Here is a 26,213-nt window from a genome sequence, read left to right as displayed (position 1 = left end):
TTTCCTTTAGTTGAAGCAAATCTAAAATAAAGGAAAGAACACACAATTTGTCAGAAAATTAATGATCCTGTTAGAGAGGGGAAAATTTACCCTAAAGCTTTTTAGACTAGAAAGGCAAGAAGTGCACAAAGACACAGCAGAGGTTGCTCACATTGCACGAGGGAGCAGCAGAAAGAGAGTGCAGAGGATAAAAAGGAGGAAAGAAAGGCGACACAGCTGATTACAGGGAAGGCCACAGGGAAGTGTGGGTGACAATACAGGAGCTGGTACAAAGCTAAAGTGGTGGCCTCAGCCTACACAGTACCTGCTATCATGGCGGCAGATGGCCACTTTAGAGCTGTGAGCAGATCGAGTGAGGAGCGCACAGTAAAAACAAAAAGAACAAAAAGGGTCTCAGCCAAATTGGTTACACATACACGGTTGTCATTCTGTGGAAAGTCAATTCGCTGGCGCAGGCAACTGAAATTAAGCGGTTGTTTTTACATTTCAGAAAGGAATGGTAGCAGGGGCAAGTAAGGTGTAGTACTGCATATCTTTATCTTGCCAATCCACCTGCATGAGTGGGCTAGATCTGCAAACAAAATAAAAGAACTCTAAATAGCAGATGACATCACTGACTGTGAGTAAGGCTGCGTTCTATTTACCTCGGGTAGTGACATCACTCCCAAGTTGAGCACATTCCAGTAGCTGGAATGTGTCGGAAAACCGAGGATTTATTTTGCTCCTTGGCGAGGTGGAACACTTCTAGCAAAACCATGCAGTACTTTTTTTTTTGTTGCACTTAAAAACTGTGCTTTCACAGGTCAGTCTGCATGTAGCTTATTTGTCGAGTCACAAATACACAACAGTGGTAGCACTGACTGCAAACGTACAAATAGTACAGCAGCACAAACTGCTTTACCAATGTTTAAAAGCACAGCCGCCATCTTGGATTGTTACGTCGGGCTCAATGGTGCCGCTCTGATGGGTCGTTCCAAAATAAGCTGGAAGTTCTCAGTTGGAATCTGAATGTGGAACACCGCCTGAATTTGTTAAGTCAGGGCAGCACCACCCACGGCTAGCTAACAATCTAAGATAGTAGCAGTGAATGTAAACAGTAGTAAACCCGTAAAACCTTTAATCCTTTCTGCCACTGTTGTGTATTTGTGACTCACTAAATTTGCCATATGCAGACCACTGAAAAGTCTCTATCCAAGGACGTGCTGTTTTTAAGCACACAAAAACAAGTACTGTGCTGTATTGTTAGCAATACCAGGCTCTGTGGTGCTAAGAACCAAAACAAATGTTTTTTTTTCCTTTTTCTTTTTTTTTTAACATTACATTACAACTGGAACAAGCTAACTGGGGAGTGGTGTCACTCATGGGTTCCTAGGTGTCTGGAATGGAGGTATGACTTTCTGAGTTGGAAGTCCCACTTGAGGCTGTTGCTCCCATTAAAAATTCTGACTGGGAACTCGGAAATTCCCATTTCAAATGGAAAGAAACATAAGGTGGCCTCTGTATGACCTTCCAAGCCTACACCACATCCTAGTTAAAGTAGATATCCAATTAAAATTAGACTAGTTTTCCATAAATTATGAGTAAACATATTTCTTTTAACAGTACGGTCAAATTAGTCCTGGTTTGAGGTTTTCTGACAAGCTATTTGTTTGGACTTGGCTTATTGTATTAGGACTGAGGGCCTATGTTTACTACACTGTTGGCTGCTCAGCTAATGAGACAGCTTTAGAAAGCAAACAGCCGTGCATGTCTGATCCACATCAACTGTGAAAGAAGCGGAGCTGCACTCCTCAACACAGCCTCGGTCAGCCTGTTAGCAAGCGCTGTTAAAACTGCTATGAAAGGGAAGACCAGACAGCATCCAAGCTTAGCCATGAAAGCAACCCAACCACGCTGGGTAAACAACATTTGTTAACGAGGCATGCTGCCTACAGCGAATACATCATGCTTGCTAAAAGACTTTTTATTAGGTCACTTTATTGAGCAGCTACAAAGTTCTGTGTTGAGGGCGGAATATAAAATGAGAAATAAAAAAGCAACAAAAATGAACCAAACGATGAATGCTGAAAAGACTTCAGTTTTAAGATTGTAAATATTCATAAGCACACAGATTGAATTCCTCTCCACACTCTCATAAAAAAAAAAAAGAGTTGCACTTACCACCATCTGATGAAGCAGCAGACTGGAAGAGAACAAAGAGAGACATGAGTGAGGAGTTGCCCTCGTGACCTCCTGCGCAGACACAAGAGGCTGAATGCTGTGCTGGTAGCACTGTCCATTCAGGCATCCCTGTGAGCTGTGTGTCCAGTTGTAAGTAAAACTGAGTGTGCTGAGTGTGCTGCTTGGAAAGGGTTGGACCTTGGGGGGGCTTACACAATTACTTTATGTGGGTGGCTCTCGACCCGTACCATGGACAGCTGTTCACACCTCCACACTGGTACCCCACCCACAGCTCTGAACTAACGTGCGCATTCCTGCTAACTGAAGTCACAGGATCAGGAGTCATCAAGGCAGACTAGTTAACGATGAGCTTTTCACTTGTTAATTCGGAGAGTTGCAGTTTTATGCATGTGTAGATGTCCCTAAGAAAGGCAAATGACATGAGCTCCCCTACTGGGCACGGACGTCTTTTTAGAAGTTTATGTAGAGCTGCAGGAATTAACCCATACACTGAAAGCAGACTGAGAGAAATTATCATTAGGAATCCCCAGCTGATTACTGGTTTGACTGACTATCTTCACATTTTCAGCTGAGACAAAGCAAGATGAATTGATTGGGATAAATAATATGTGGATTAATTCACAATGGAAATCATTTGTACTCAGAGCCCTAATTGGAGTGTAATTACAGCCAGAGAATAAGGCTCAATAAAAACACCACCCATGTCTGAGCTTAACATGGATAAGTGAATATTAACTTGGCAATACTTCAATTTAAAATCACTGCCTCAGCGTTAGGCTTGTGTAAACCCCACTAATAAAGAAAGATTTAACGTGCAAACTGGAGAGCCACAGCATAAATATATATTTACATGCAGGGGAGGATATGAGAGGCAGAATCTTAGGGCTTTGTCCAAGAAAACTCCAAAAAAAGAAGGAAAAAAAGTGTGCGTTGGAGGATTCATCTGAAAAGGAGGCACTATTTCCAGAGGAGTGTTTTCTGAGCTGCCACTTCAAAGTGTGAATACTCAGAGCTGATAAATACGACTAAACAAGGCTCTCATTGCCACGCTCCAGCTTTGGTTTCAGCAGCAAATAGACTTTGTGCTTTGGTACACTCACGTAATTCTGTATTGTGGAGCTGTAATATCATAAGAGGAATGACATAAACAACGAAAACAATGAACATCGACTGTTTTTGTCCCCCCGCTCTGATTTTATTCATTATATAAACTCTTATTTTTCAATTAGGAGCTTTAAATCAGTCAGCTTCAGCACAACCTCAGATGGCAGCCTATTCACTTTATGCACAAAGACTAGGGGGATCGGTCATGCTCACCGACGTGACGGCTTGTTTCCATTTTGGGAATGACCACATGTAAAAGCTCTATCAGACATAGACCGCTAAACCACTAATTGTCCATCACAGCCTTCTTTACAACTCTGCTGCTGCTGAGTCCAACCCCTATATCGTCAACACCCAAAAAAGCCACCCCTTCTGTGGTGGCTCGCATGTGTACAATAATCATGGGTGGGTAGGATGAGTACCAACGTGAAGCCAAAACAGAAGAAAGAGAGAAAAGAGAGAACACCCACTCCATCTGTCTGTTCCTATGGGTCTAAAAACAGCTAAACCTCAAACCTTAAATATATAGTGCACCACAGCTGGAGTCCAGTTTAAGAAAAAAAGGTGGGAAAACCCCCCCAAAAAAACTGTGACGTGAATTTTGGTTTGGACCAAACAAAAGGTTAAATACTGAAAAGAGCATTTTAGCTATTCTCGGTGCTTCAATACTCACATCTATATGGATGACAAATTAGATAACTATCCATGTTGTGCAAGAGCAGAAATTACACAAAAAGTGGGAGAGCAGCGATAAATCACTCGCTTGTGACATTTGTTGCAATCTCCTGGTTCCAACCACAATCATGACAGATTTATCCTAGTGACAGAAAAGTCTTAAATGTCTTAAAGCACCCAAATAAACTCAAATGTTGCAAAACCCTAATTATTTGATCTTATCTGACTAACAGCCACATGATAAATTATTATCCAATTTAATTAAAATTCATGTCATATTTTGAAATGGAACAGCGAGTTATCAAAATAAAGACGTTTCCAAGGCCCAAGGCAGTGGGTTCAAATGTCTTGTTTTGTCTATGCGATCGTCCCAAAAATACACAGACTGCATCACTGTGCCATAACCACCTTCAACCACCAAACGTTCATCAGCAAAGTTGAACATTTAGCCACATTTTGATCGTCTGAAAACCGGATGTGACGAGCGAGGAGGAGAGTAACTCACTGAGAAGTCGAAGGACTCTCTGTTCTTTACGCAGTTCTTACATCGGTGATTTGGGGGTTAGCTGTGGCTCACGAGGTCGAAAGGTCCCAGACAGCGAACTTTAAACCGAGATAGCAATTATTTTTGCATGCATGCCTCTATGTTAAGTCTTGATTATACGCTGTTGCTGGCACGAACAGACACCACAACCTGATTAGTCATACTTATTATAAGTCTTTGAGGTCGAAGCATTGTAATGTAAAGTCCACGTGGTCAAACGGACATCCACAGGAACCTCAGGCTCACAGTGTGATGACGAAGTTTGTGTCACTCGGACCCAAACAGACCAAATCGGACTTGTGGTCACTTAAATTATAACAAAGACATAAATGGGTCCCTGTCAATTTACTTTCCTACCCCTTTTAATCACACAGCAGTTCCACCCTACAGCATACTCTGCTTTACGCTCAGTTTTATTGTAAATAGGAGTGCACTTTACTTGATACAGCTTAGTGTTAATGTGCTATGAGTGGCAACTAATTATTGACAACATAAACTGTTCAGGAAAGTGCTTACTGATGTTACACATATGCAAGCAATTGTGTCATTTTTCCACACATGTATTTCCAATTTTTATACAACTGCACTTCTTATTGCAAGCTGAAGAGTCACCCCCCTGCTGGCCATTAGAACTTATGAAGGTTTGCACTGGTCTCATTTTACAGACTCGGAAGCTCATGTCATCAATTTTCATGTCATCTAGAGCCTGACTGATATAGAATTTTTAAGACACATACCGATATTTGGTGGTTTAAAACTGCTATATACTGGCTGATATTTGTTTTTCTTTCAGACACTTGAAACATCAAAGGATTTTCCCAAAATTTGGATGTTTAGCTGATTACTTATATACACTCTCTGCTCAACTCACCTCAGATCATGGGTTTTTGCAGCATTCTTTTAACAGGGAAGGTGCAGAGTGTTCTCTGGTGGGCAGACTATGCAACTATGTATAACACGATTGAAAGATATTTTTTCTCAATCTCTTCAGTGGAGTTGTAATCTCATCCATGGGTTCACCAAATATGTGGCTGTTCAGCTTGTTCCTCTTTTTAAATATAATGATTTCTGCAGAAGTGGTTCCATACATGAATAAACTAACTTATTATCTAAAAGCTTTTTGTCAAATACAAAGACACATGTACAAATGTGTACTTCTAAAAGTTGGCAAGATAAGAAGCCAAAATGATATCTGCTGCTGGAGTTAGACCACACACAAGCACACATGTCAGTGTGTTGTGTTTTTCCAACTCATTATTGCTTCCTTGCCCACAAGTCTCTAACAATGAGGCCAAAGTGATGACCCTGGCACCTCTAGTCAGTAACACCTCCTTCCTCTGTTGACACCTCTGGTGACAAGCAAGAGCACTGTGGGTGGCGCAGTAGCACTGCAGGCCCTCTTTGATCCCTTTTATAGAGTCAAAAGTGAAAATACCCCATTTCCCAAATGGAATTCCCCTAAAAAGCTGCAAGTCTGTCAACCAAATGGCAGAGTGTGTTTCACATGTTTAAAAAGTGACTTCTTTTATCTTTTGAGCTTGTTTAGGCACGTCTCTGCCCTCAAAAAGTTAGGTCGAGACGTTGCCTTTCCAGAAATCCCTCACACTTCTGTACAAAAAGCCTGGTCTAAACTTTAACACAAATAATGGCCGATTCCAGCACTCCACAAAACAAAACAGCCGACAAGTCCCTGCCGCTTCAAACAGCTGTTCTGACTGAGAGAGTGAGAAGAGCGACAAAGAGGGAGATTAATGACAAAAACAGCTGAGTGAACACAAGTAGTCTCCTCATTTCACACAGGAGAGGAAGAGGAGAGGAAGAGGAGATTCAGCCGGCAAGCCACTGTTTACTTACAGTGTTGAAGTTCCAAGTCCTCTTGAAGGAAAGTCTCTTTTTGAGACTCATTGTTCCCTAGTCTGCAACACCAGCGGCACGCAGACAAAATATGTGTGTGTGTGTGTGTGTGAACGCATACCTGAACATTCCCCACCCAAAACTTTGCAAAGCATGTTTGTACAAGTTGGGAAGAGGGAATAAGGGAGGGAGGATGAGGAAGAAATCTGACAAGGTACTGGAGGGAGGGAGAGAGAGAGAAAGCGAGAGAAAGAAGGTGTGTGTGGGGGGGGGGGGGGGGGGGGGGGTGCAAAAAGAGGAAAGAAAGATTTCCTTACTCTGCAGCTGTTGCTACAGCAACCCGCTTGACAATACATACAGCCTCTGCCACAGTGGCATGAAGGAATCAGATGAATTAACCCCCTTTTATTCCCCTTGCAAAAACGCGCGCTCGCTATGTGAAAACCACACCGGCCTTCCCCCCTCTTTTGTTTCCAGCTGGGGCACTACTCCCTCTCGCTCCCTCTCGCTCCCTCTCTCAATTCACTCAAGAAAAAAAAAAAAGAGAGAGAGAGACAAGAATGACCCAGTCAGCTAAAATTGAGACCATATGAATTTTGTTTAATCAAAATAAAAGTTTGTAGTCCACAAGCCAAATCCTGAGCTTCATTATCCGCTGTCACAGAGCGCTATTCTTAAACTCCAAATGGCAGCCGTGTCAACTGGCGTTTTTCTGCTGGCTATTAAAGCTCATGTACCAGAAAAAGATTTTTTTTTCCCCTTTCAAATCTGGCATCACTCCTCTCTGCTCTGCTGCAACACTGTGCCTCCACATAACTGGCAAATCTCTACAATCAACATGTCGACTGTTTTTAGACCCGCTATTATTCTTAAAGCAGGGGTTGCTCATTCTGAGGTTTTCCTGTGGCAAATGACCAAGCATTCGTCGGACTTAATAGACACTGTATCTCATCCACTCATTTCAGCAAAATTAATAGCTTGGTTTGCATGGTAGATTTCTCCTATTTATTAAATCTCCGCATGCTCGATCGCTTTGGAAGTTAAACATCTCATTTGAATGGCTGTGCTGATTATTTGGGGGTGGGGTTAGGGGTGGTAGTGGCATTCTTGTGGCTATCTGGAGTGGGTGTGCGCTCATGTATGTAAATGCATTTAAAAACAAATAGAAATGAGGGAAAGAAATTGCCGAGTATTGTTTCAAATACACTAGAATGCACATCTTTGGACAGTTTCTCCTTGCAGGCTCTCACATATATACACATATATCACTTCCTGTAGTATCAAAACCTGAGTTGTGCGTTTTAACCTGCACACACCCGGCATGGTTTTTTTTAAAAAGTTTCAGAAGTAGTCAAACTCAGGTTTGACATGCTGTCAGACAGGGAGCTTAAGGCCGTCTTAGTAGATGTTCAGACTAAAGCAAACCTACTCAATGTGACAGTCTGCTACGAGAAAAAACAACAACAACATAGCAGTACCTGTTGCCCATAGCTGCTTTATGCTGTGCAAAAAGCTCCTTCTTCTGCATTTTAAATCTTCTTCAGGCATCTTGAGGCAGGAAATAAAAAGCAGCACATGTTGATGAATCTGCTTTGAGATCATGCACATCTTCAGCTGCGTTTATTAACTCAAATGCAAATGAAACTACCCCATTTACCCCATTCAGTGCCACACGCACCAGGCTGGTATGTTATTATCAATCCTGCGTTTCATTGTGTTTAAAGTGCAAATCCCGGAAAATCTGTGTATCCATTTGTTGAGTTGTTGTTTCAAAGCAGTCACTGCCTTAACAGGCTTAGAGTGAATTTATTTAATCACAAACCCTACAATTTATATCCCGTTTCACCCAGGCTTTTAGCACCTGGTACTGTGAACCGATGCAGCAGAAAAACACCCACGCAGTGCATGCCTCCAAGACCTACCAATTTGCTCCAAACTAATCCACAAGGAATTCGCACCTTCATTTATCTCTTCATTTATCTAAGAGAAACACCCTCTCGCTGTAAGTTGTAGCAAAACACTTACACGTAATGTCATTTAGTTAAGTTTTTTGTAAATATGGTCCTTTTTTTCCTGCCAGAGCTTGCTACGTAAAGCCCTCTGCATTAATGAAGTTGTCTTCCTGAAGTGAATGTGGGAACTACATTTACTGGTCTGAACAAAGCCTTACATCATCTGGTGTGCACTTCACACTTCCCAAAGAAACAAACAAACTGTGCTTTAGACTGGATCTTTTGAAAGGATTCTGCACAAAAAATAAATAAATCTTGCAACAGTGTCTGCCCGTAATTTAATAAATCTGTTTACTAGAGCTTGCTTTTATCCAGAAATTTAAAGAAAAAAGGGAGATGTATAAGACAAGCCGCTCACAGGTGAAAATTGTTATGATTTTAGACTGGGCTGACATAGCTCCAGGAACGTCTCAAACAACTAAGATTTGGGCTGTAAGTTTTGAGCACAATAATCTCTCTGTATACTTCAGTGCCATGATGGTGGGGACACAAAACCCAACCTCAGGATATCACAAGCTAGTGTAGTCCTTGTGTCCTTGTGTCGGTCCCAAATCCGGATAAATGGAAGGCTTTCGTCAGGAAGGGCATCTGGTGTAAAAAACTGAGCCAAATCAAATATGCGGATCCATCCGCTATGGTAACCCCACGGGAAATAACAGAGCAGATGAAAGTACCTTCTTGTACTTTACACTGTAGCGCAGAACTAAAAGGCTCAATGTGTACGCTTTCATGTAAAGCCACGCTGATATGTCAGCTGGAGAGGGTTTGTCTATCTTACTGATGTCAGCATTTGTGCTTGCTCTTTAGTTTTACAAAACATAATGTAAAAATTGTGGTATTACACATTTTATCTTGCAGAGCTGTTCGATGAATTTAGAAACCAACATAAAAGTGCCATCTGTATGAAGTGTTCTGGCATTGTTTTTACAACTCTTTGTCAGTTCATCTTACTTTAAATTTACTCTTATTTTTTGTTTGTTTTTGGAAGGATAGAACTAGAAACTGTATAATATGGACGTAGGCAGCGTGAAAATGGTTTATCGGACTTTTTTTTAATGTCTTGAGTTTGGTATTCTGGCTGCTGTTTTAAACCAAGCAAGTGCTGGATAACATAAAATCACCCAAAACTATAAGTTTCATTCTGTATTCAGGAAATCTTAAAAGTAGCGATTGAAACCATAAACTAAGTGAGTCAACCTTTGCTAGCCAGTATAAATAATGCTTATAGCGCCTTCCCTCATTCATCGTTACTAGCAGTGGGACATTAGATTGCAATGTCTCAAAGAAATGATGACATATGACATTTACATACATTTACAAACAAAAACAAATACTGAACATTTGAGTAACATCACCAGCTATTAGCATCTCTCCTCATCATGTGCCTTCATAGCCGGATTTGAGTCGACATTGTGTTTTTGACTCAGCTGGTGAAAACATTTTACAGTTTACTTTTTGCAGAGTATAGTTTATTATTTAAGGTTATTTAAGCTGCCTTTTTTTCAGTCCTAAATTGTCACCGGAGGCTGACAAAGGCCTCTCATTCTCAGACATGTCTGGGCTTGTCTCATTGTTGTGGGCACTAGCAAACATAAATGCGTGACATTGATTTATCATTGATGTCATGATATGAGATTTTTATATTACCTAGAAATTTATGGTGTGACATGAGGCTGCCCTAGTTGTTGCCTTATTTGACTGAAATGTATGAACTTCCATTCTTCTTAAATAAATGTACATTATTGGGCAAGTGAAACCCCAAACAACAAACTACTTAACAAATACAAAATCCGATTTAAACATTTGGTATGTGTAGCTAGTTAGGAATCCTTATAATATGGTCTAAACATAATCTTGCTTTGTTATTACAGCAAGCCATAGAGTGTTCTCTGGTGTACAAATGGAATGTCAATACTCATAATCTGGTTAAAGGCTGCGTCTCCCATCTCTTTTTTTTTACATTTTTAACTTTAGAATTTGTCCATCATAAATACAGATACCCATCTATCGCCAAACAGTTTCAGGTTCCTTTTTTGTACCCATAGGTAGATTTGTTCTGCAGTCGTCATTTATCTATCCTCACATGGACACTCTCAATACAACCACAACAGACAACAATTACACATATTACAAAACGGCTAATATCGACCACTATATTGGCATGTCAATATATCATTATGGTTCTAGAAGAGACCACAATGTTTCAACATAGGATGAAGTTGATCACTCATTTTGCATTTTCATCTAAGTGGACAAGAACTTAACAGAGCCACCAGATTCTCTCATTGTCGTGAGAGCAAATACAGTATAAGAGTACAAGAATATCTGCACATAGAGAGATATCAGGAACTTTTTTGCTCCCTAGAAATCAGCAGTGGCATGAAAAAAAACAATATAAGTGGGACTCTATTTTAAAGCAAGGATAAAATCTGTCATGCAGTAATTAGAAGCTATTTTTGGTGCAGAGCTGAGTCATCCATAGCTCCTGTCACAAAGGACACAGAACAGCCCTCCTCAGCCCTTTAAGTCTACTCCTGCCCTTTGACCTCCCTCGGGCGGAAAACCTTCTGCGTCCAGGTGAGCACGTCTCAGCACACAACAAGAGCAAAGCATGTTAAAATGCCTTGAGAAAGAGCTTTTTTCTGTTCTTTGCTTCAGCATTCACAGCTGAAGAAGCCGTCTGCTGCCACAAAGTGAATAGGTTTTGTGTGAGTGCTGAGCCTCTACTTAATTCAATCAACACACGAAAGATTTCTAGACAGGCTTTACAACAGCAATAAGTGCTGCTTGTCACAAGACTAATTGCATGGTAAGTTCTCAAACAACCAATCCTGACCCAAGACGGAAAATAATCTAGGCCTGCTATCTGTGGCTGCCGACAAACTATTCCCTGAAAATAACATCAGAAAGCGCCTTGCATGAAGGCAACTTCCTTTTGAGGGAGGGAGGTTGAGGGTGCGGCAGCTGATAAGAGGGAAGACACATCTCTTTTCCAAACATGCAAGGAGTGTAGGGAGACAAGGAAAGGGACTGATTTGGAAAATTATGAAACTCCTGACAGGCAACACTGTGTTTGATTTTTAGAGGATCCAATGTTTTTACTGTGATAATCTTATTTGTCACGACAAATCTGCAAGGCCGTCCTATCAAATTAGCGAGGATCTGATGAGGTCAGCATGGTTATGTGATGCAAAAGGGGCAGGAATGGGAAAAACACGAACACAATGACCGCCTCGTAAGATCTGGTATCGCTGTTATGTCTGTGGTTCAAGGATTGTGAAACCACACTCAGACCCTTCGGAGAAGAAGATATTTGATGACTTGTACAGAGCAAACAGTCATATTTGTGACTTAATGTCATGCACTGTTGAGTAATGCTGTTTGCCATAATAGGCCCAGAAATGAAGGCTGGACTTGTGATCCAACTGAGCTTCACATGTTCTTGGTTAGTTTTGATTTTACAGTGACAGTTTTGAAACTTGTTGATTCTTGCATGACGTTAGAAGGCATGTGACATCGCTAAAAAACACTGCTCAAACCATTCAGCATTTGAATTTGACAAAAATAAAATGTTTTTTGGTTTTCCTCCCCACTATTTCTAGATATAAACTTGGCAAAACCATTACAGCAAAAGGTCTCTGTTAATGTGTAATTATTCCATTATACTGACAGAGGAGTGGAAAAGAATAAAAGCATCGTCTTTTTGATCAAGACTGTTATCTCATCTCGCCATCTGCTTATTCCACAGAAATAATTTAGATTAAAACACAAAACAAAAACATACATGGAAAAAAAACTTGCTGAAGATACTGTAAATGTCATTTAGAAATTTTGATCTAAGCTTGTTGTGTTATTCATGCATACAAAGATCACTTCATCCTCCAGCGTGAGTAGGAAGCCAACATTTCCATTGTGCTACTGACCTCTGGGAAGTTTAAGTGAAACGATTTCTTATTTAAACAGATAACAATCCATAACAGTATAATGCTGCTGAAATGTCACATGTCTGGCCTTTGGCTATTAGCCACATGAAGGGTCCACTTAGTTTCCATTTAGTAAACAAATTATCTCTTCAAAGACTTGTATGAGTGATTTACATGGAAGAGACCGTCAGTACGCTGCCTTTCATCTCTTAATCCCAATGATCAGCAGTAATCTATTGCCTGTTCCTCAATAATTACAGGTTAGTCAGAGCAGATGGGTAAAGCTCTGCTTCTGTCTGGATTAAACTGGCATTTGTATGATTTGTGTGGTGCGACTCGTGTGCTTGTGCGCTTGTTGCTATTTTTTAAAAAGCTGAAAGGTACTTCTAGCATTCCTATAAATTGATGTGTTTACTCTACTGCTTTGCTTTTGCTTTACTCATTGGATGGTCAGAATTGTGTTGTCAGATCAGTTCTCACTACTGAAATTACTGTTTGATTTAGACACGAGGCCTTTAAACCAAACAGACACACAATTGCAATGAAAGCAATGACCTGTTTTATTCTTAACCATTAGATCATCAACTGGCTTATACTCGAGATAAATACAGTTCCATGCATGACATTGCATTCTCATATTCAGAGCTACTGTGTAATGATGAAAATGTAATAAAATTAATTACACAGGTTGCCATCATGTGTGAAAATGGTCTGACCACCAAGCCTAAAAGCATACATGAAAACATGACTTCAACTCTATTTGTTGTAAAGTAACACAGTGTTAAAGCAGGGCCGCATACAAAATAAGCAACAAATGAGAAGCCTTTCGATTTACAATTCACAGCTGAACTCCACAAAAACAGAACAACTTCAGAGAAGGCAACCAAAACCAGTGATCAGGACCTTTCCCACAGCAGTTTATTATCACAGTGAAAGGGCTGTGTACACATGAGCCTGGAGGGCTGGAGGTGAGTAAACCACATAAGACGCGACCACACCCTCCTGCTGCTCCCTTTCTTTTCCACAAAAAGAAAGAAAGAAAGAAAAACCACCAGAAATGGACTTTCCAACCTGAAACCAGACACCTATAATTAGCTCACAGTCCCTTCAGTTTTTTACCAAACGAATTTTTTTTTTAAAGTTTTCTGAAAAGTCTGGGTGTATGGCTACATTTGTTTTATGACGATAAGACTATACTAATACTATTTGCCATCTGGAAATGTAACAAGGCCATATGTTGCAGAATACAAGAAGTAGCATAATTCTTTACTTCCTCTTTAAGTCCTACTGACCTTAAACCCCTCTGTCTAATCCCTTTGGTCATGCTGGGAACCCAAAGCCACTTTAGTGAAATGGGAAAGAAGTGAAGGCAAGTTGGTCCAATGTTTATCACTCAGGCCTAAGATGTCCTGTAGATTGTAAGGATGTATGGTAAAGCTCACAATGTAAAATTACAAATAGGTCAGACAGTTATTTCTGTTTTGAAAACAATCAGTCAGCTTCTGTTTAAAGGTGACCTATAAAAACAATCACCATCATCATTTAACTGCAGCATCTACTGGAGCAGCTTTGCATGACTGCCAGTTCAAAATAATCCTTATTTATATTATACTGGGCCTTGATGCAGACATCATTGGAAGACTTTCTTCTGATTGGCTGCCCCTCCTAACTAGAAAAGCTGTGCTCTGAAGATGACTATATTAGGGATTTTCCCCTCTCTGTGACATCAGTGAGAGCCAAGAGTTGAAAAACTTTCTCAAACTGGGCATTTTATAGAGGCCTGAAGCCTGAGCTTTTGACTCACCGAGGTTACTTGTATGTACCCTGACCTAATTATTCAATACTCTGGCCATATTTAACTTGGGCATCCACCACTGCAACAATATACACATTTTAAAAAGGAAAACACTGAGAAAGGGTACAGTAAGTCAACTTTACTACACAATATGAGAATGATCTAGCACTACATAATTTGGCTAACCTTTTCTTTGAAACATCCTAACACATGTAGGTTGCAAACTGAGTAATAAGTGGTATTTTACACAGCCAAAAATAACAAGATCAGGCAATAACCAGGCTTTGGAAATACCACATTTGATGTTGACCAGAGAAAGATGATGTTAAAAAAATGTTTAAGAGGTAAAGTCAGTGTTTAGGCTTCACCAGTGGGCCATGCTTATGACTCCCACAGTGTAATATCGACAAGACCTTGGCCTGGTTCTGCATCATCTTGCGCCAACACAAGGCCAAAAAGATGCCAACAATATTAACTTTCCAAGCCTGTCTGCAGCCTTGCTCAATGTCTCATACGGGAAGTAAACATGCCCCGGCATTATCTGAGCTTCATGCGAGAGGTAAAAAGCTGAACACAACGAGCAGTCCACTGTACACCAGACATGTTTCAACTGTTACCAAGGAGGTTAAAAAAAGTCTGGCAGCTCTAGAGTCGTTCCTCATTGAATAACCTCCACACCCTTGGCAGTAGGTTCCTTTTCAGTGAAGCAGATAAGTATAATAATAGTAATAGTGAGCGAGGTAAACAGAGAGAGGGGAATGTATGAGCTTCAGAGCGTTCTGATTCACGGATACAAAATCAACAGGCATTGATGAAGGGCTGTGTGGTTAACTAAAAAAACAATTTTTTAAAACTCCCATAGTCTCAAATGTCGCTAAGTGATGTTGGTATGACAACAGCCAAGAGTGGAGCAGCAGTACGCCTGCATTTAGAGATGGTGAGGCAGCGGGTATTTTCCGTGGTTACAGTTGGGTCAAACAGCAAAGTCAGCAACCGCAGCCACATCTGTTCAGCTGGTTAAAGGCCGCTGCATATTCCAACACAGAGCAGCTGGACAGCAAAATAACTTTTATTGTGTTAATGCACCATTTTTGTTTGCTGGCTGTGTGTGTGTGTGTGTGTGTGTGTGTGTGTGTGTGTGTGTAGCCTAAGGACAAATATCGTGAGCACAGCTGTCCACCCACTCTAACAGAGCTGGCCATGTGATGTCAGAGACATAAAAGTGTGTCGTGTTCTCCTTACACTACTGCTAATTCACAGGAAGATTCGATACCTGCTCATCTTCTCAAGTCCCAACATCCGCATTAAAAAATAATAACCAAAAAAATAGGGCACAAATTTACATAATGAAGTATGGCATCTATGACTAAATCACTAGTCATTAAAGCTTAGTTTCATGTATGATTCCACATTACCAAAGAAAGTAGTTGTGAAATGTGTTAGGAAAGATATGTTATAGAGATGGCTGGTGAATCAAACACGAAGACATGCCTGCACAAAGCAAATGAGGGCAAGGTAAAACCACAGGCAACCATTTCAAGTTCAGACTAAACTGTGGTTGTTAGATGACTCCCTCAGAATAAAAAGCTACAGAGAATTCACTGCCGATTTAATACCATCCGACAGCGACGACGCCGGATCTCAACGTCGCTTCAGCTAATCGAACTTCTCCCGGTGCTGCCGACTCGCTGCGGAAAGGGTCATTTCTCGGGGCAAGTGCAACAGAGCGCGCTTCATTGAAAAGGCCCCATGCAGTTTACAATAACAAGCCTCCGGGTCACTTAACAAAACTCTTTCAGTACGACATCTAATTTAAAGTCGTCGTGCATCCTGATCTAGACGCAATGCCACATTTTCCTGCATACAGCAGTGTAGTGTGTGTCACACAGCACATGGGAGTCTCAGCTGGCACTGGTCAAAACATTCCTCTGACAGACCACACAAGCTAACCACTGTATGCTGCTCAGAAAGCTACAACAGGAGCTACAAAGAGCCCAAAGAAGAAGTAACAGTGTGGCAGCCAAGACATCCCTAGTGTGAAAGATGAAGGTGCCATCACCAAATGGGCAAAAAAAAGCACGCGTGGCAGGATTTTTGTGACTTACGGAGTTGAGCGTTAAAGTTTGCTCCATGTATGGCGCTGTGTGCTTTGCCCGTCTTCAGCGCTACTCCACACGCCTGGTGTGTGTAAGAGAGTCCATCCGCTGGATCTCGCGCGGTGCGTGTGCGAGTCTGTGTTTGCAGTGCAGAGAGGCAGAGCTGAGCGAGGGAGGAGAGAGCGTGCAGAGGAGCCGAAAATCCTGACAGCCACTGAGAGTTCAAAAGCTCCCCCTCTCTTCCTCTCTCTTTTCTCTCTCTCTCTATCAATATCCCTCCCCTCGTTTTCTCTCTCCCTCCCTCTCTCGCTCTCTTTGCTGTGAATTCCTCCTCATTCCTTCTCTATTTACCTCCCTCTCCGTCTGTGTCTTCATGCCCTGTCTGGGTTTCTGCTACGCCCACAGCATACATCTCTTACCCACAATCATGTAAACAAAAGCCGCTAATGTTTCCACACCTAAAAGGAAAGGAGAGGGAGAAACTTCAGGCACGGAGCAAAGAGGCAAAAAATTTCCCCAGCAAATTTACCCGAATCAAACGGCACGCATTAACCATTAACGGCTCGCAGGAACAGATGTTCTCAAATGCCGCAACACCTCCGAACATAGTCAGATTGAGCACAGTCGCAGCAGCCAGCTAATGGTGTCATCTTTGCAAAGTTGAACACACTGTCGTCTGCTGAGCGTGGAGGGCGCAAAGCATCTGTTTGCAGCTGAGTGTGTGATGAGTGAGACACAGGCTTACAGCACCGGGGCAGTGGGATGTGGGGGGCTGTGTGTGGGTGTGTGGGGTGGTGGGGGTTTGCAGTGGGGCTCTGAATGAGAAATAATACAAGGATGTACAAAACAGGACGCTCTTCAGCACGAAGAAAAGCTTAGCATCGGAGTACTCTCTGAGGGAAAAGCAGCAGGGGCAAAAAAAATGAATTACTACATACACAAGCACAGGGTTATATAGCAGTTTCTTCTTCTGGTGAAGAAGGAAGGCAAACACTGAAAAGCAACAATACTACTACTACTATGACATGTCAGAGCCGTGTGAGGAAAGATTCCAGAAGTATGCTCATTTCTGGCCACTGTGTCACCCATAGTTTCAGATTGTTATGGACACAAAATGCTACAAGAACGCATACAGAAGTTATCCATGAGGGGGAACTCGTAAAGAGCCTCACAGTGTCCTTGTGAGTCCAGATGCACTGAATGAGAGCTTATCGTGTGTTTTCTGAAAAGGCTTGTTATGAGAACAGTCCTTCACAACTATACACAAGTCAGAAAATCCTGCAGAAACCAAACACTTGGACAGGAGTTTCTCCCTGTATTAACCTGGACATCACATTTTGGGTTATTTAGACCAAAATACTCAATTTTGCTCTACAAGGGCCTTATTTCCACTTATGAAGACATTATACTGCTACTGTTCTATCAAGATTTTAAACAAATATCCTCATATGTGGCTCTAATTTTTCATAAAAACAAAAATAAGGCAAAAAAAAAAATGCATGCCGTAGAAGAGCTCGGATCTTAGGAGGTTAAAGAGTCTTCTGAGGTAAAGAGTTTACTACAGTGCATCAGCTTGCTGTGTCCATCATTTGTCACTTATTTTTGCTCTGAAGGGGACCACAACCTTCAAAGTAGGGGGGAAACAAGTCCTTAAATTTCACTTCATTCTTCAAAGATTCCCATGCTAAAAATCATTTCCTGAACAGGTCATTCTCCAAATCTGGTGCTTAAGAGGCACCACCCAATTCTGCATATGTGTAAGTCTATAAGAACCAAATTGGTGCCATTGGATGGCTTTAATTTGCTATGGGAGAACAGAGTTGCTTATAGAAAACCTGATATCTGGCCATGACTGCAAGATGAAAGCTTGTGAAATTAAAATCCAGAGCAGAGCCCGAGGTGCACACTGAAAAGTCTCTGAAAATCATAAATTCCCTAAACTCTTATTATTTGGAATGTATAGCAGTACCGTGACTTAATACTGCAGATTAAAAACAGATTTTATCACTGAAAATTTGAATTTGGGATTTTTGGAAATCACACACACCACATCATACTGACTAAAGAATAGTGATATCATACGGCTCGATCTGTGGAAGTGCATTAGTGCATGTGGCATGGGTAAAATACACATTTGTGAAGGCACCATTAATGCTGAACAATATATGCAGCTATATATCATCATATAGACATCTTATTAAAGGAGGGCCTATGCAAACCGCATTCTACATGTAGAAGCACAGCTCTGTAAAACAGAGTCTGGGTCTTAAACTGCCACCTGCTGAAAACACATTATGTAGCACATTATGAAACAAAGACAAACAAACCCACAATACAGCAACCTGTTATGAAGCTCAGCTCTAATTTAAGCAAGGATGAGCAATATTTTTCTTTAAGCTACAGGCGTTAGTGTCGTCAGTTGGAAATACTCACACTGATGTTAAAAGAATCGTTAAACTGTCCATTTTGTTTTATATTGTTGCACAGCACAAAAAATGAGCCCTATATTTCAAAACAAGCAAAGTTACATTTTTTCATTTCATTGTATTCCATTTTTCTGTCATTTTATAGTGTTCCTACATAGATTATATATAAAACATGGACACAGCCACCATAAGATTACCCATTAATTAGTGAAATCTCATTGTGATACTCACAACTCATTATTTTCACTGTGGCACTGCTGGTGTTTTGAAACCAGGAGTAATGGGCACGTAAATGTGAGTGCAAAACTGAGAAAAACTAACTACTTGAGACTGAAAAGCTGTTAGTCTGACTCTTAATTTACAAAATGAAACCTTGTTTTATTTGAAATCTCCTGAAACTAGCATTTAAGCAAATAGGCCCGCTGTCTGTTTTGAATGCAAGTTTAAAAGCTCTTTTACAATGGCTTCATTTTTCAGACAATGAAGCTATAGTTATCTTTTAGATAGCATGTAATTACTAACAGAAGTCATGTAGTACTCTTGTCTGTGGATAATCAACACTTAGTATCAAAACATATGCTGTATTTAACTGAGCCAACTGAGACTAGCCTAAGCCTGCCTCTCTTTGTTTGTGTCACTGCAGGTCCCACCAGCATAGAGATGATAAAACAAAGATATCAAAGATCTACAAAACAATGTAACAGATCAAACTAACGCTGAGAGACAAGGGGGGGAAGAGATTAGATAATTTCACAGACTGCTTCAAGCATGAGAACACCTACCTTTCTATTCAGCCAATGTTATTTTGTACAAGCAGAGTATATGACAGCTCAAAACATCCCCTTTTAAATTTAACAGCAGGCAGGAATAGACACCTCATAACAGCACTAGAGAAGAGATGTCTTAGTTGCTAGGGGTGATGGCATACTCAGAGGCAATTTTACTCTTGATTGATGCAAAGTAATTAGCTATTTCTGGTAAGTCATAAAAAGTAAACAATGAAACACACCGTTAGACCCACGCACGGTGAGGAAATCTTTGCACACGAGCCAACAAGAAGTTATGAAACAAAATAAAAATACACTTTTTAATTTTTTCAATTTTTTTTTTACTGGTAAAAGTTTGTAACCTCGCTTAAAAACAAAAGCTACTCAGATTCGTACATGTGAACATACAGTGAGGATTAGGAGATGAAGTGGGAGGTGGGGTATTATAATCTATAGCTGATTAAGAAAGTAGCTTAAGACATCTTGGGGTAAACATTTTATTATTATTAACAGTGCTCTTTAGTGTGTGTTGAGACATTCCTGAGAAGCAGATTTGTGGTGTGATGTTTTGAGTGCAATGTGGATCCTGCAAGTGTGCTCCTATGTGGACCCACAATACAGTCTGCCACTTTCTGGATCATTTTTGCGCCTGTTTGTGTGCATTCGGAACAATTACAAGACATAAGAGCACGTGTGTGTGTAGTTTTGTGAATATGAATCAGAATCAGTGTGCCTAAGTAATACGTGCATGCACAGACCCACTGCAGAAAGAGGGTTCCTCAGAAACATTAATATGAGAAAATGTGAGCATGATATTCCATCGTGCAGCAGCGCTCATTAGTGACACCAAACAAACAGGAACATGCCTCTAGCTTACACAAAGACCACTTTGTGAGCCATCCCTTGCAAACACAGAGTTCAAGGCAACGGAAATGTGAGGTTAAAAAAAAGAAGAGAAAAAAAGCTGAAGTGTAAAAGGGAGGGGGTATGGTTCAAACGTCCACATTAATGAGGTAATTTTTGTACATACAGGCCAACCAGAATGGGAAGGACAGAAGAGCATCCGAGCATTAAAATGAAAAAACACTTTCCATGTTTCAAATTCATAGCATAAAGGGTGAGGAAGGAAAAAGAACTTACGTCAAGGTCATCCAGCGATCGCGCCAGGCTGAGACGTTTGGCAGAACGACGTTTAGACGCACGAATAGCGCCTATACCCCAAAACCTGGAACCCTGAAGGCAAGAGTATTTAAAATCACCATTACTGATTTAACTTTTGAACACAAGACACTGTCTCTCCTAGAAAATCAAGTTACCAAACTACAACTTAGTAACTGTTAAACTACTGTCACTGACATCTATTTATCTACAGAAATTTTTTGCTATGACCGTCGGAGATAATGTCATAATTTTCAGAGAACTGAAGTGTTTGTGACACGTTTTTGCCCGGAGAGTCAAAGATAATGGAGTTACTCGCGGATAGGAGAAAATGAAAATGTAACAGTATAAGCAAAGTGAGAATTGAATTTGAGATGAGTTTGTTCAAACACATCTTTCTGGGAATCTAAAATGATCCGCGAGATCTGACAGATTTCTCTCCTGGTGCCTCTACATTCAGATATAATTGCACACTAATGTCACAGTCTCTCGGACTGCAGATGGAAACACAATCGCTAATATCTTAAAGATACTGCATTCTAACCAGCCACCGCATACTCTTGTGACTGGAGAGGTTTTGTGTCTATTGCTTGCAGATAATTACTGCTGCATGACATGGGCTCTACCCTGTAATTTGTCTGGCTTCCTGTTCAAGATAGTCTTTTTTTCTGATCTAATGCAAGCTGCTGGGAAAAGATGCAATCAAGCTCTGACTTGGAAACACAGGGCAATGCTTCTCTTAAAGAAATAAACTTAAAAAAAATATATCACATGAGATTATTCTGTAGCCAAACTTAATCTAAAGCCCGCTGCACGTGTCCCTGATTACAAAGTTATTTACAAACACAAGCTCGCCTACATGCTGACTAATTCGAGTCTGTTGCTTAGTGAAAAAGCCGACTTCAGAGATACTTTAGACGTGTAATTGTGGTTCTTGGAGCTCATGGATACACAGGGACATCTTGTGGACAAAGAGGAAACCAACAGTAAAACAAACCTCTTTATAGAGTTGCACATTAACTTTCAGCAGGTGTTTTCTGAGCTCAATTGACACACTGCACCAACTGAGCGTTGAGCAGTGGTGTTTTATTTCATGTTAGGTGCCACCAAAAACAGACTTACTAACACCCCCTTGATGTCGGGAAACTCAATTCTTTCTGAGCATTTAATAGTTCAAGAGCCACTATAAGCACAGAAGCAGATGCTCTTGCCTCAAGGTGACAGGAATAATAAACTTTACATTTTAGCAAAGAAACCTGCACAGCACTTAAGTAAAAGCATTTAATTCAACAAGAATACAAAAAAAAGTTTTAAAGAGTTTGTGAAAGACAGGACACCTCATGCTTGTTGCTGATCACATAAAATGTCTCTGTCAGGACACCTATAAAGATCCTATAAACATCACCAGGTACTTCAAGAGGACATATTAAGGACCTATTACAGGGACGTCATTTCTGACTTGTATTCTAGCTTGCTAGAGCTTTGCATGACTCACACCTCAAAATAATCCTTATTAATTTGATGATGGGCCTTGGTGCAGTTGCTCAGTCTGAAATAAACTATTTTACATCCTCCCCTTTAAAACTACTTTCTTGGATATGCTGCAGCATACAAAGAGCAGGTAGTTGGGCTGCTGTGTGCCATTTTTAATTTGAGCATCTGCAATTTTAAAAGTACATATGAGATAAAAACGGGGGGGGGGGGGGGGGGGGGGGAAGCATATAATGGCTCCCTCACAAGTGAAATTAAAAAAATATTTTCTAACATTTTTGCCCTTTTTTGTAAATAACTATCAAGAAATTTTAACCTTTTGGGTTCAAAAACATGATAAATATATGATTTTTCATATTTGACTCTTGTGGAAGTTAAATGCCTGAAACCTGTATTTCAGATCACAGGTTATTTATACATACTCATAAACCTCATTAACTACTTCAATGGCAGCATAAGAAATGTTTATTTTTAAATTCTTTAGATTGCAGCTTTAAAGTAAAAAAAAAAAATTGAAAACAAGAAAGAGTGTCTTACTTACATTTCTAGTGCTGCCATCCTTTTGCTGCTTCTGTCTCTGTTCTACAAACTTTCTGGTCCATTCCTCCCTGGGAGGCAGCATCATGACTTCAGCTGACTGGTATCTTTCCGAGGGTATCTGGCTCATTGGAGGTGGCAGGTTATTGGTGCTGGCACTAAGACTATTGTGTGAGGGCCAGTTGTTGTTGGATGTTTCACATAGTGCTGGATCACTACTCAGGACTTTTGGCCACTTTGGCTTTGAGAACCACCGTTGGCTCCCTCTGAGAGGATCTCCAGAGAAGTTTGTTTTTTTATCCAAACGCATAAGAGGTGGTGGGGGCTTGAACTGGAACTGTAGTCTGGGTGGGGGTCCTCCATAAAAGCTAACTAAAGAATCTGGGCCAGGTAATGACTCTGAAAGGGAATCTGTGCTGGTAGTGTTCTCTGGATTAAGTTTTTGGCCATTCTTGGAGAGGGTTATTGGGGTGAGGCCCTCAGCCGGAGGATAATCCCATGGACAGCTGGGGAGGTGGGCCCCAGGATGGTTTTGGATCACCGAAGGGAAATCCCTGTCCGCTCTCTCCTCAGGGGGAGAAACATTTCCAATACCACTGTCCCCATTGCTGCTTGCACTGCCACGTTTGGCAGTGCTGACGTTCTCCTTGGCATGCTCCTGGGCTTCTGCGTCCAGTTTCACTCTTAGTCTTTCCACAGCTTCCCCCATGTCGCTGTAAAGTACTGTTACAAAGTTAAGAACATCCGGGGGAGTCTGTGGGAATTCCAGGCAGCCCGAGGCATCTGGATCTGGAGTGCAGTTGAAACCAAAACGGCCAGCAATCCCAGTGTGATCCTTGTGATTTCCCAGATCTGGGTCAATGAAAAAAACATGGCAGGAGGCACGCAGAGGACTGTCTTCTGGCACACGGCCATTAATAATATGCCCTGTGGTGACCAGGCAAAAAAAACGTGGGTCTTCAGTACACACAGCCCCCAAGACCAGGTTCTCAGCAGGGAAAGCTGCCAAAACAGCTCCAGCGTCGTCACAAAGACGAATGCAGTCAAACATGATCTTCATCATCACAAGGGTATGGGTGTCCTGCTCAGTGCCCAGCTGTCGGATTCTCTCCAGAATGGCCTTTGAACAGTCCTCTGATTCACTAGTGTTCAAAATCAGCTCTGTGGAGCTCAGGTAGCCAACCACCAAAGTCATGTTCAAAACACCCCAGTCTGGATTGGCTTCGTCTGTAATAACAGAGTCTGCATCCCCAGACGTGGAAGTCTCCTCCCTTGGCTGCTCAGCTAAAGCACTCCACTGCTGTGACCACTGTGACATATCCGGCTCTGAAACCGGCCTCTGTTTGGTGGCAACCGAACAACTCGCGTTAAAGGAGGAGTTGCTTGAGTCATCTGAGACTGTGCGGAAAACACTTGCCTTTTGGAAAACGCCACTTTTCTGAGGAAACCCAAATTTCACATCATTAAGGATTGGGTTTCCCAACACTCGGCCTTCAGCCTGCACCACCAAGCACAGGGGTCCTTTGCAGCTGCCAATCAGCTGCACCACAGCCTCATGAGAAGCAGTAGACACGTCACTTCCATTGATGACCATGATGCAATCTCCTTGTCTGAGCCCCACCAAGTATGCCGGGCTTCCTTCCAGGATGCCGCTCAACATGCACGGCCTCTGTCCTGAAATAGTAAAGCCATATCCAGCCCGACCACGGATGACCTCCACGCTCTTGAACTCACCGGATGCATTCATATCCAGACGCCTCCTCGCGCCCTCAGGCTGTCCCTGTATCCTCATCTTTGTTGCCGCATGTGGGAACTGTAACACTTGTCCGTTGCCAACACTATTGTGTTGTTGTCGTCTTATGGTAACACAAAGCAAAACACAAGGACAAAAAGTAAAGAAGACGACATGTTTTTCCACCACATCAAATTGTTCAAAGACTTAATAAATTACAACTCATGCATTAAAATGTCAAAAATACTTGCAAATAAACGACAGCTCTAAAGTTCTTTGTGAAAACTAATGAGAAGTTCTACAGCACATTTTATTAATTACATTAAATGGTTATTTTATTGATGAATACTGCTAATAAATAATGTAAAGACCATATACTGAAAACAGAATAACATTTTTTAAGCAGTGTTAGAAAAAGCAGGGTGTTTTTCTAGCTTTCTTTGCTCTCACCTAGTCAACAAATTAATTTAATTTAATCAGTTTCATTTAATAACCAAGTAACGCAACCCACATCAATCTTATATCTGCAATTATCTGTCAGAGCTAAAACAGAGGCAGCTTTTATGTGCAAACACGGCTCGCATATTACTCCCAGTCACCCCTCCACCCACTCCCCAAAACACACCGCCAGCTGGCTCCCTGCTCACCACCACTTTAATGAAGGACTCTGGTGTCGGTAAGCCCGTTTTTAAATGTTCCAACACTTAAGTCACCGCCCGAGTCATTTTATGAGGGCAAAAAAACCGAAACAAAAATAGCGAAAGCTAGCTCCTGCTTTACTTTTTTTTTTAGAGTTTTGGCAACTTTAAAGCGACAAAAAATGTTAACGTAGCTCGAAACTTTGACAACAATTAAGGCCTTATCGGGAAAAAAAATTAACAGTACCTGCTTTTAAAGTTGTGCCAGAAAAAAAAAGCCCACGGGTTTTACGTTTACGTTAACACGAGTCTACCACGTTTACATTTTCCGCTTCACGCGTCCATTTTTTTTCTCTATTCTCTCCCTGCAGTGATTCGGTATTCCATATGGCAGAGCTCGAGGGCACCACCTCCATCCATTCACTCATCACGGAAAACACAAAGCGTCTTTCACTGTAACCATGACAGCGTAACGTCTCCGGAACATGTGACTCCTCCCACTGGCCAATCAGCATCTCCTTTGCGTTCAATATTCAAACAGTGGGAGTGACGCTATTGGCTGACAATGATGGCAGTTGACAAGCTTCATTTTTCCCTTAAGTAAAGTAAAGTATGTATATATATTTTTTTTTATATATGATATTTTTAATAAATAACTCTGCTTAAGTATACAAGTGAGAGCACAGAAAGTTCTCTGGAGACTCTGTAATCACCCCTGACATATGTCTAAAAGGAGGAATATAATGAAATTTAAAAGGCACTGCCCATGCAATGGTGATAAGTTGATCACTTAAAAACCAAAAAGTAAAAATAAAAAAGGTCTTACCCATATGACTGCGGTTACTGCAGTATGTCTCATCCACTTTGCCTCTGGTTAACTCCTTCCCCTCCACTCGACTGCGGCTCTTTACGGCGGATGGTGTGTAAACACTAACTCTGGTCAAAGGGCTGCAACGGTTGCCTCACCCCTGGCCTTACTACTCATGTGCGGTGTAGCTTACTCATTTGCAAGAAGCTGACAGCCGTTTTGACAAACCACTATATAACAACAGGATTAGAAGTCTAATGCAATGACGTTGCACTTTATGATTTATTTATTACGGCTGTGAGCAATGAGCATACTATGCAAACACAGGCCACACAGTTCAGTGTGTTATAAGGAAACAAATGATGTTGCTTTCTCATTTTCATGAAGGAGTGACTTCCTTTGAGCTGGTGTAATGGAACTAGCCTAATCCCCCCTATTTCTCTAAATCCTCTTAAAATGGGCTGAAAGGCAA

At 41.2% G+C, this 26,213-nt stretch overlaps 1 protein-coding gene across 6 annotated transcripts in view; it reads right to left on the bottom strand.

Annotated features, from left to right (window-relative positions):
• The window catches only part of rgs12a (regulator of G protein signaling 12a), a 45,282-nt gene extending 19,440 nt beyond the window's left edge, over positions 1-25,842 (bottom strand). The window contains exons 1-4 of one of the 6 annotated variants that reach the window (XM_082528840.1): positions 25,760-25,842; positions 22,568-24,419; positions 20,518-20,610; positions 2,161-2,182 (exon numbers count right to left, since the gene is read on the bottom strand). In XM_082528840.1, coding sequence (XP_082384966.1) covers positions 2,161-2,182; positions 20,518-20,610; positions 22,568-24,355 — 1,903 coding nt within the window. In that variant the 5' untranslated portion in view covers positions 24,356-24,419; positions 25,760-25,842. The other 5 variants (XM_082528839.1, XM_082528841.1, XM_082528844.1 and 2 more) reach the window with 5 other exon arrangements.
• Between the last annotated feature and the right edge of the window lie 371 nt (positions 25,843-26,213).

Source organism: Aulonocara stuartgranti, assembly GCF_965226115.1.
Source record: "Aulonocara stuartgranti genome assembly, chromosome: 3".
NCBI classification, from domain to species: domain Eukaryota; kingdom Metazoa; phylum Chordata; class Actinopteri; order Cichliformes; family Cichlidae; genus Aulonocara; species Aulonocara stuartgranti.
This window is presented reverse-complemented; position numbering and strand designations above follow the sequence as displayed.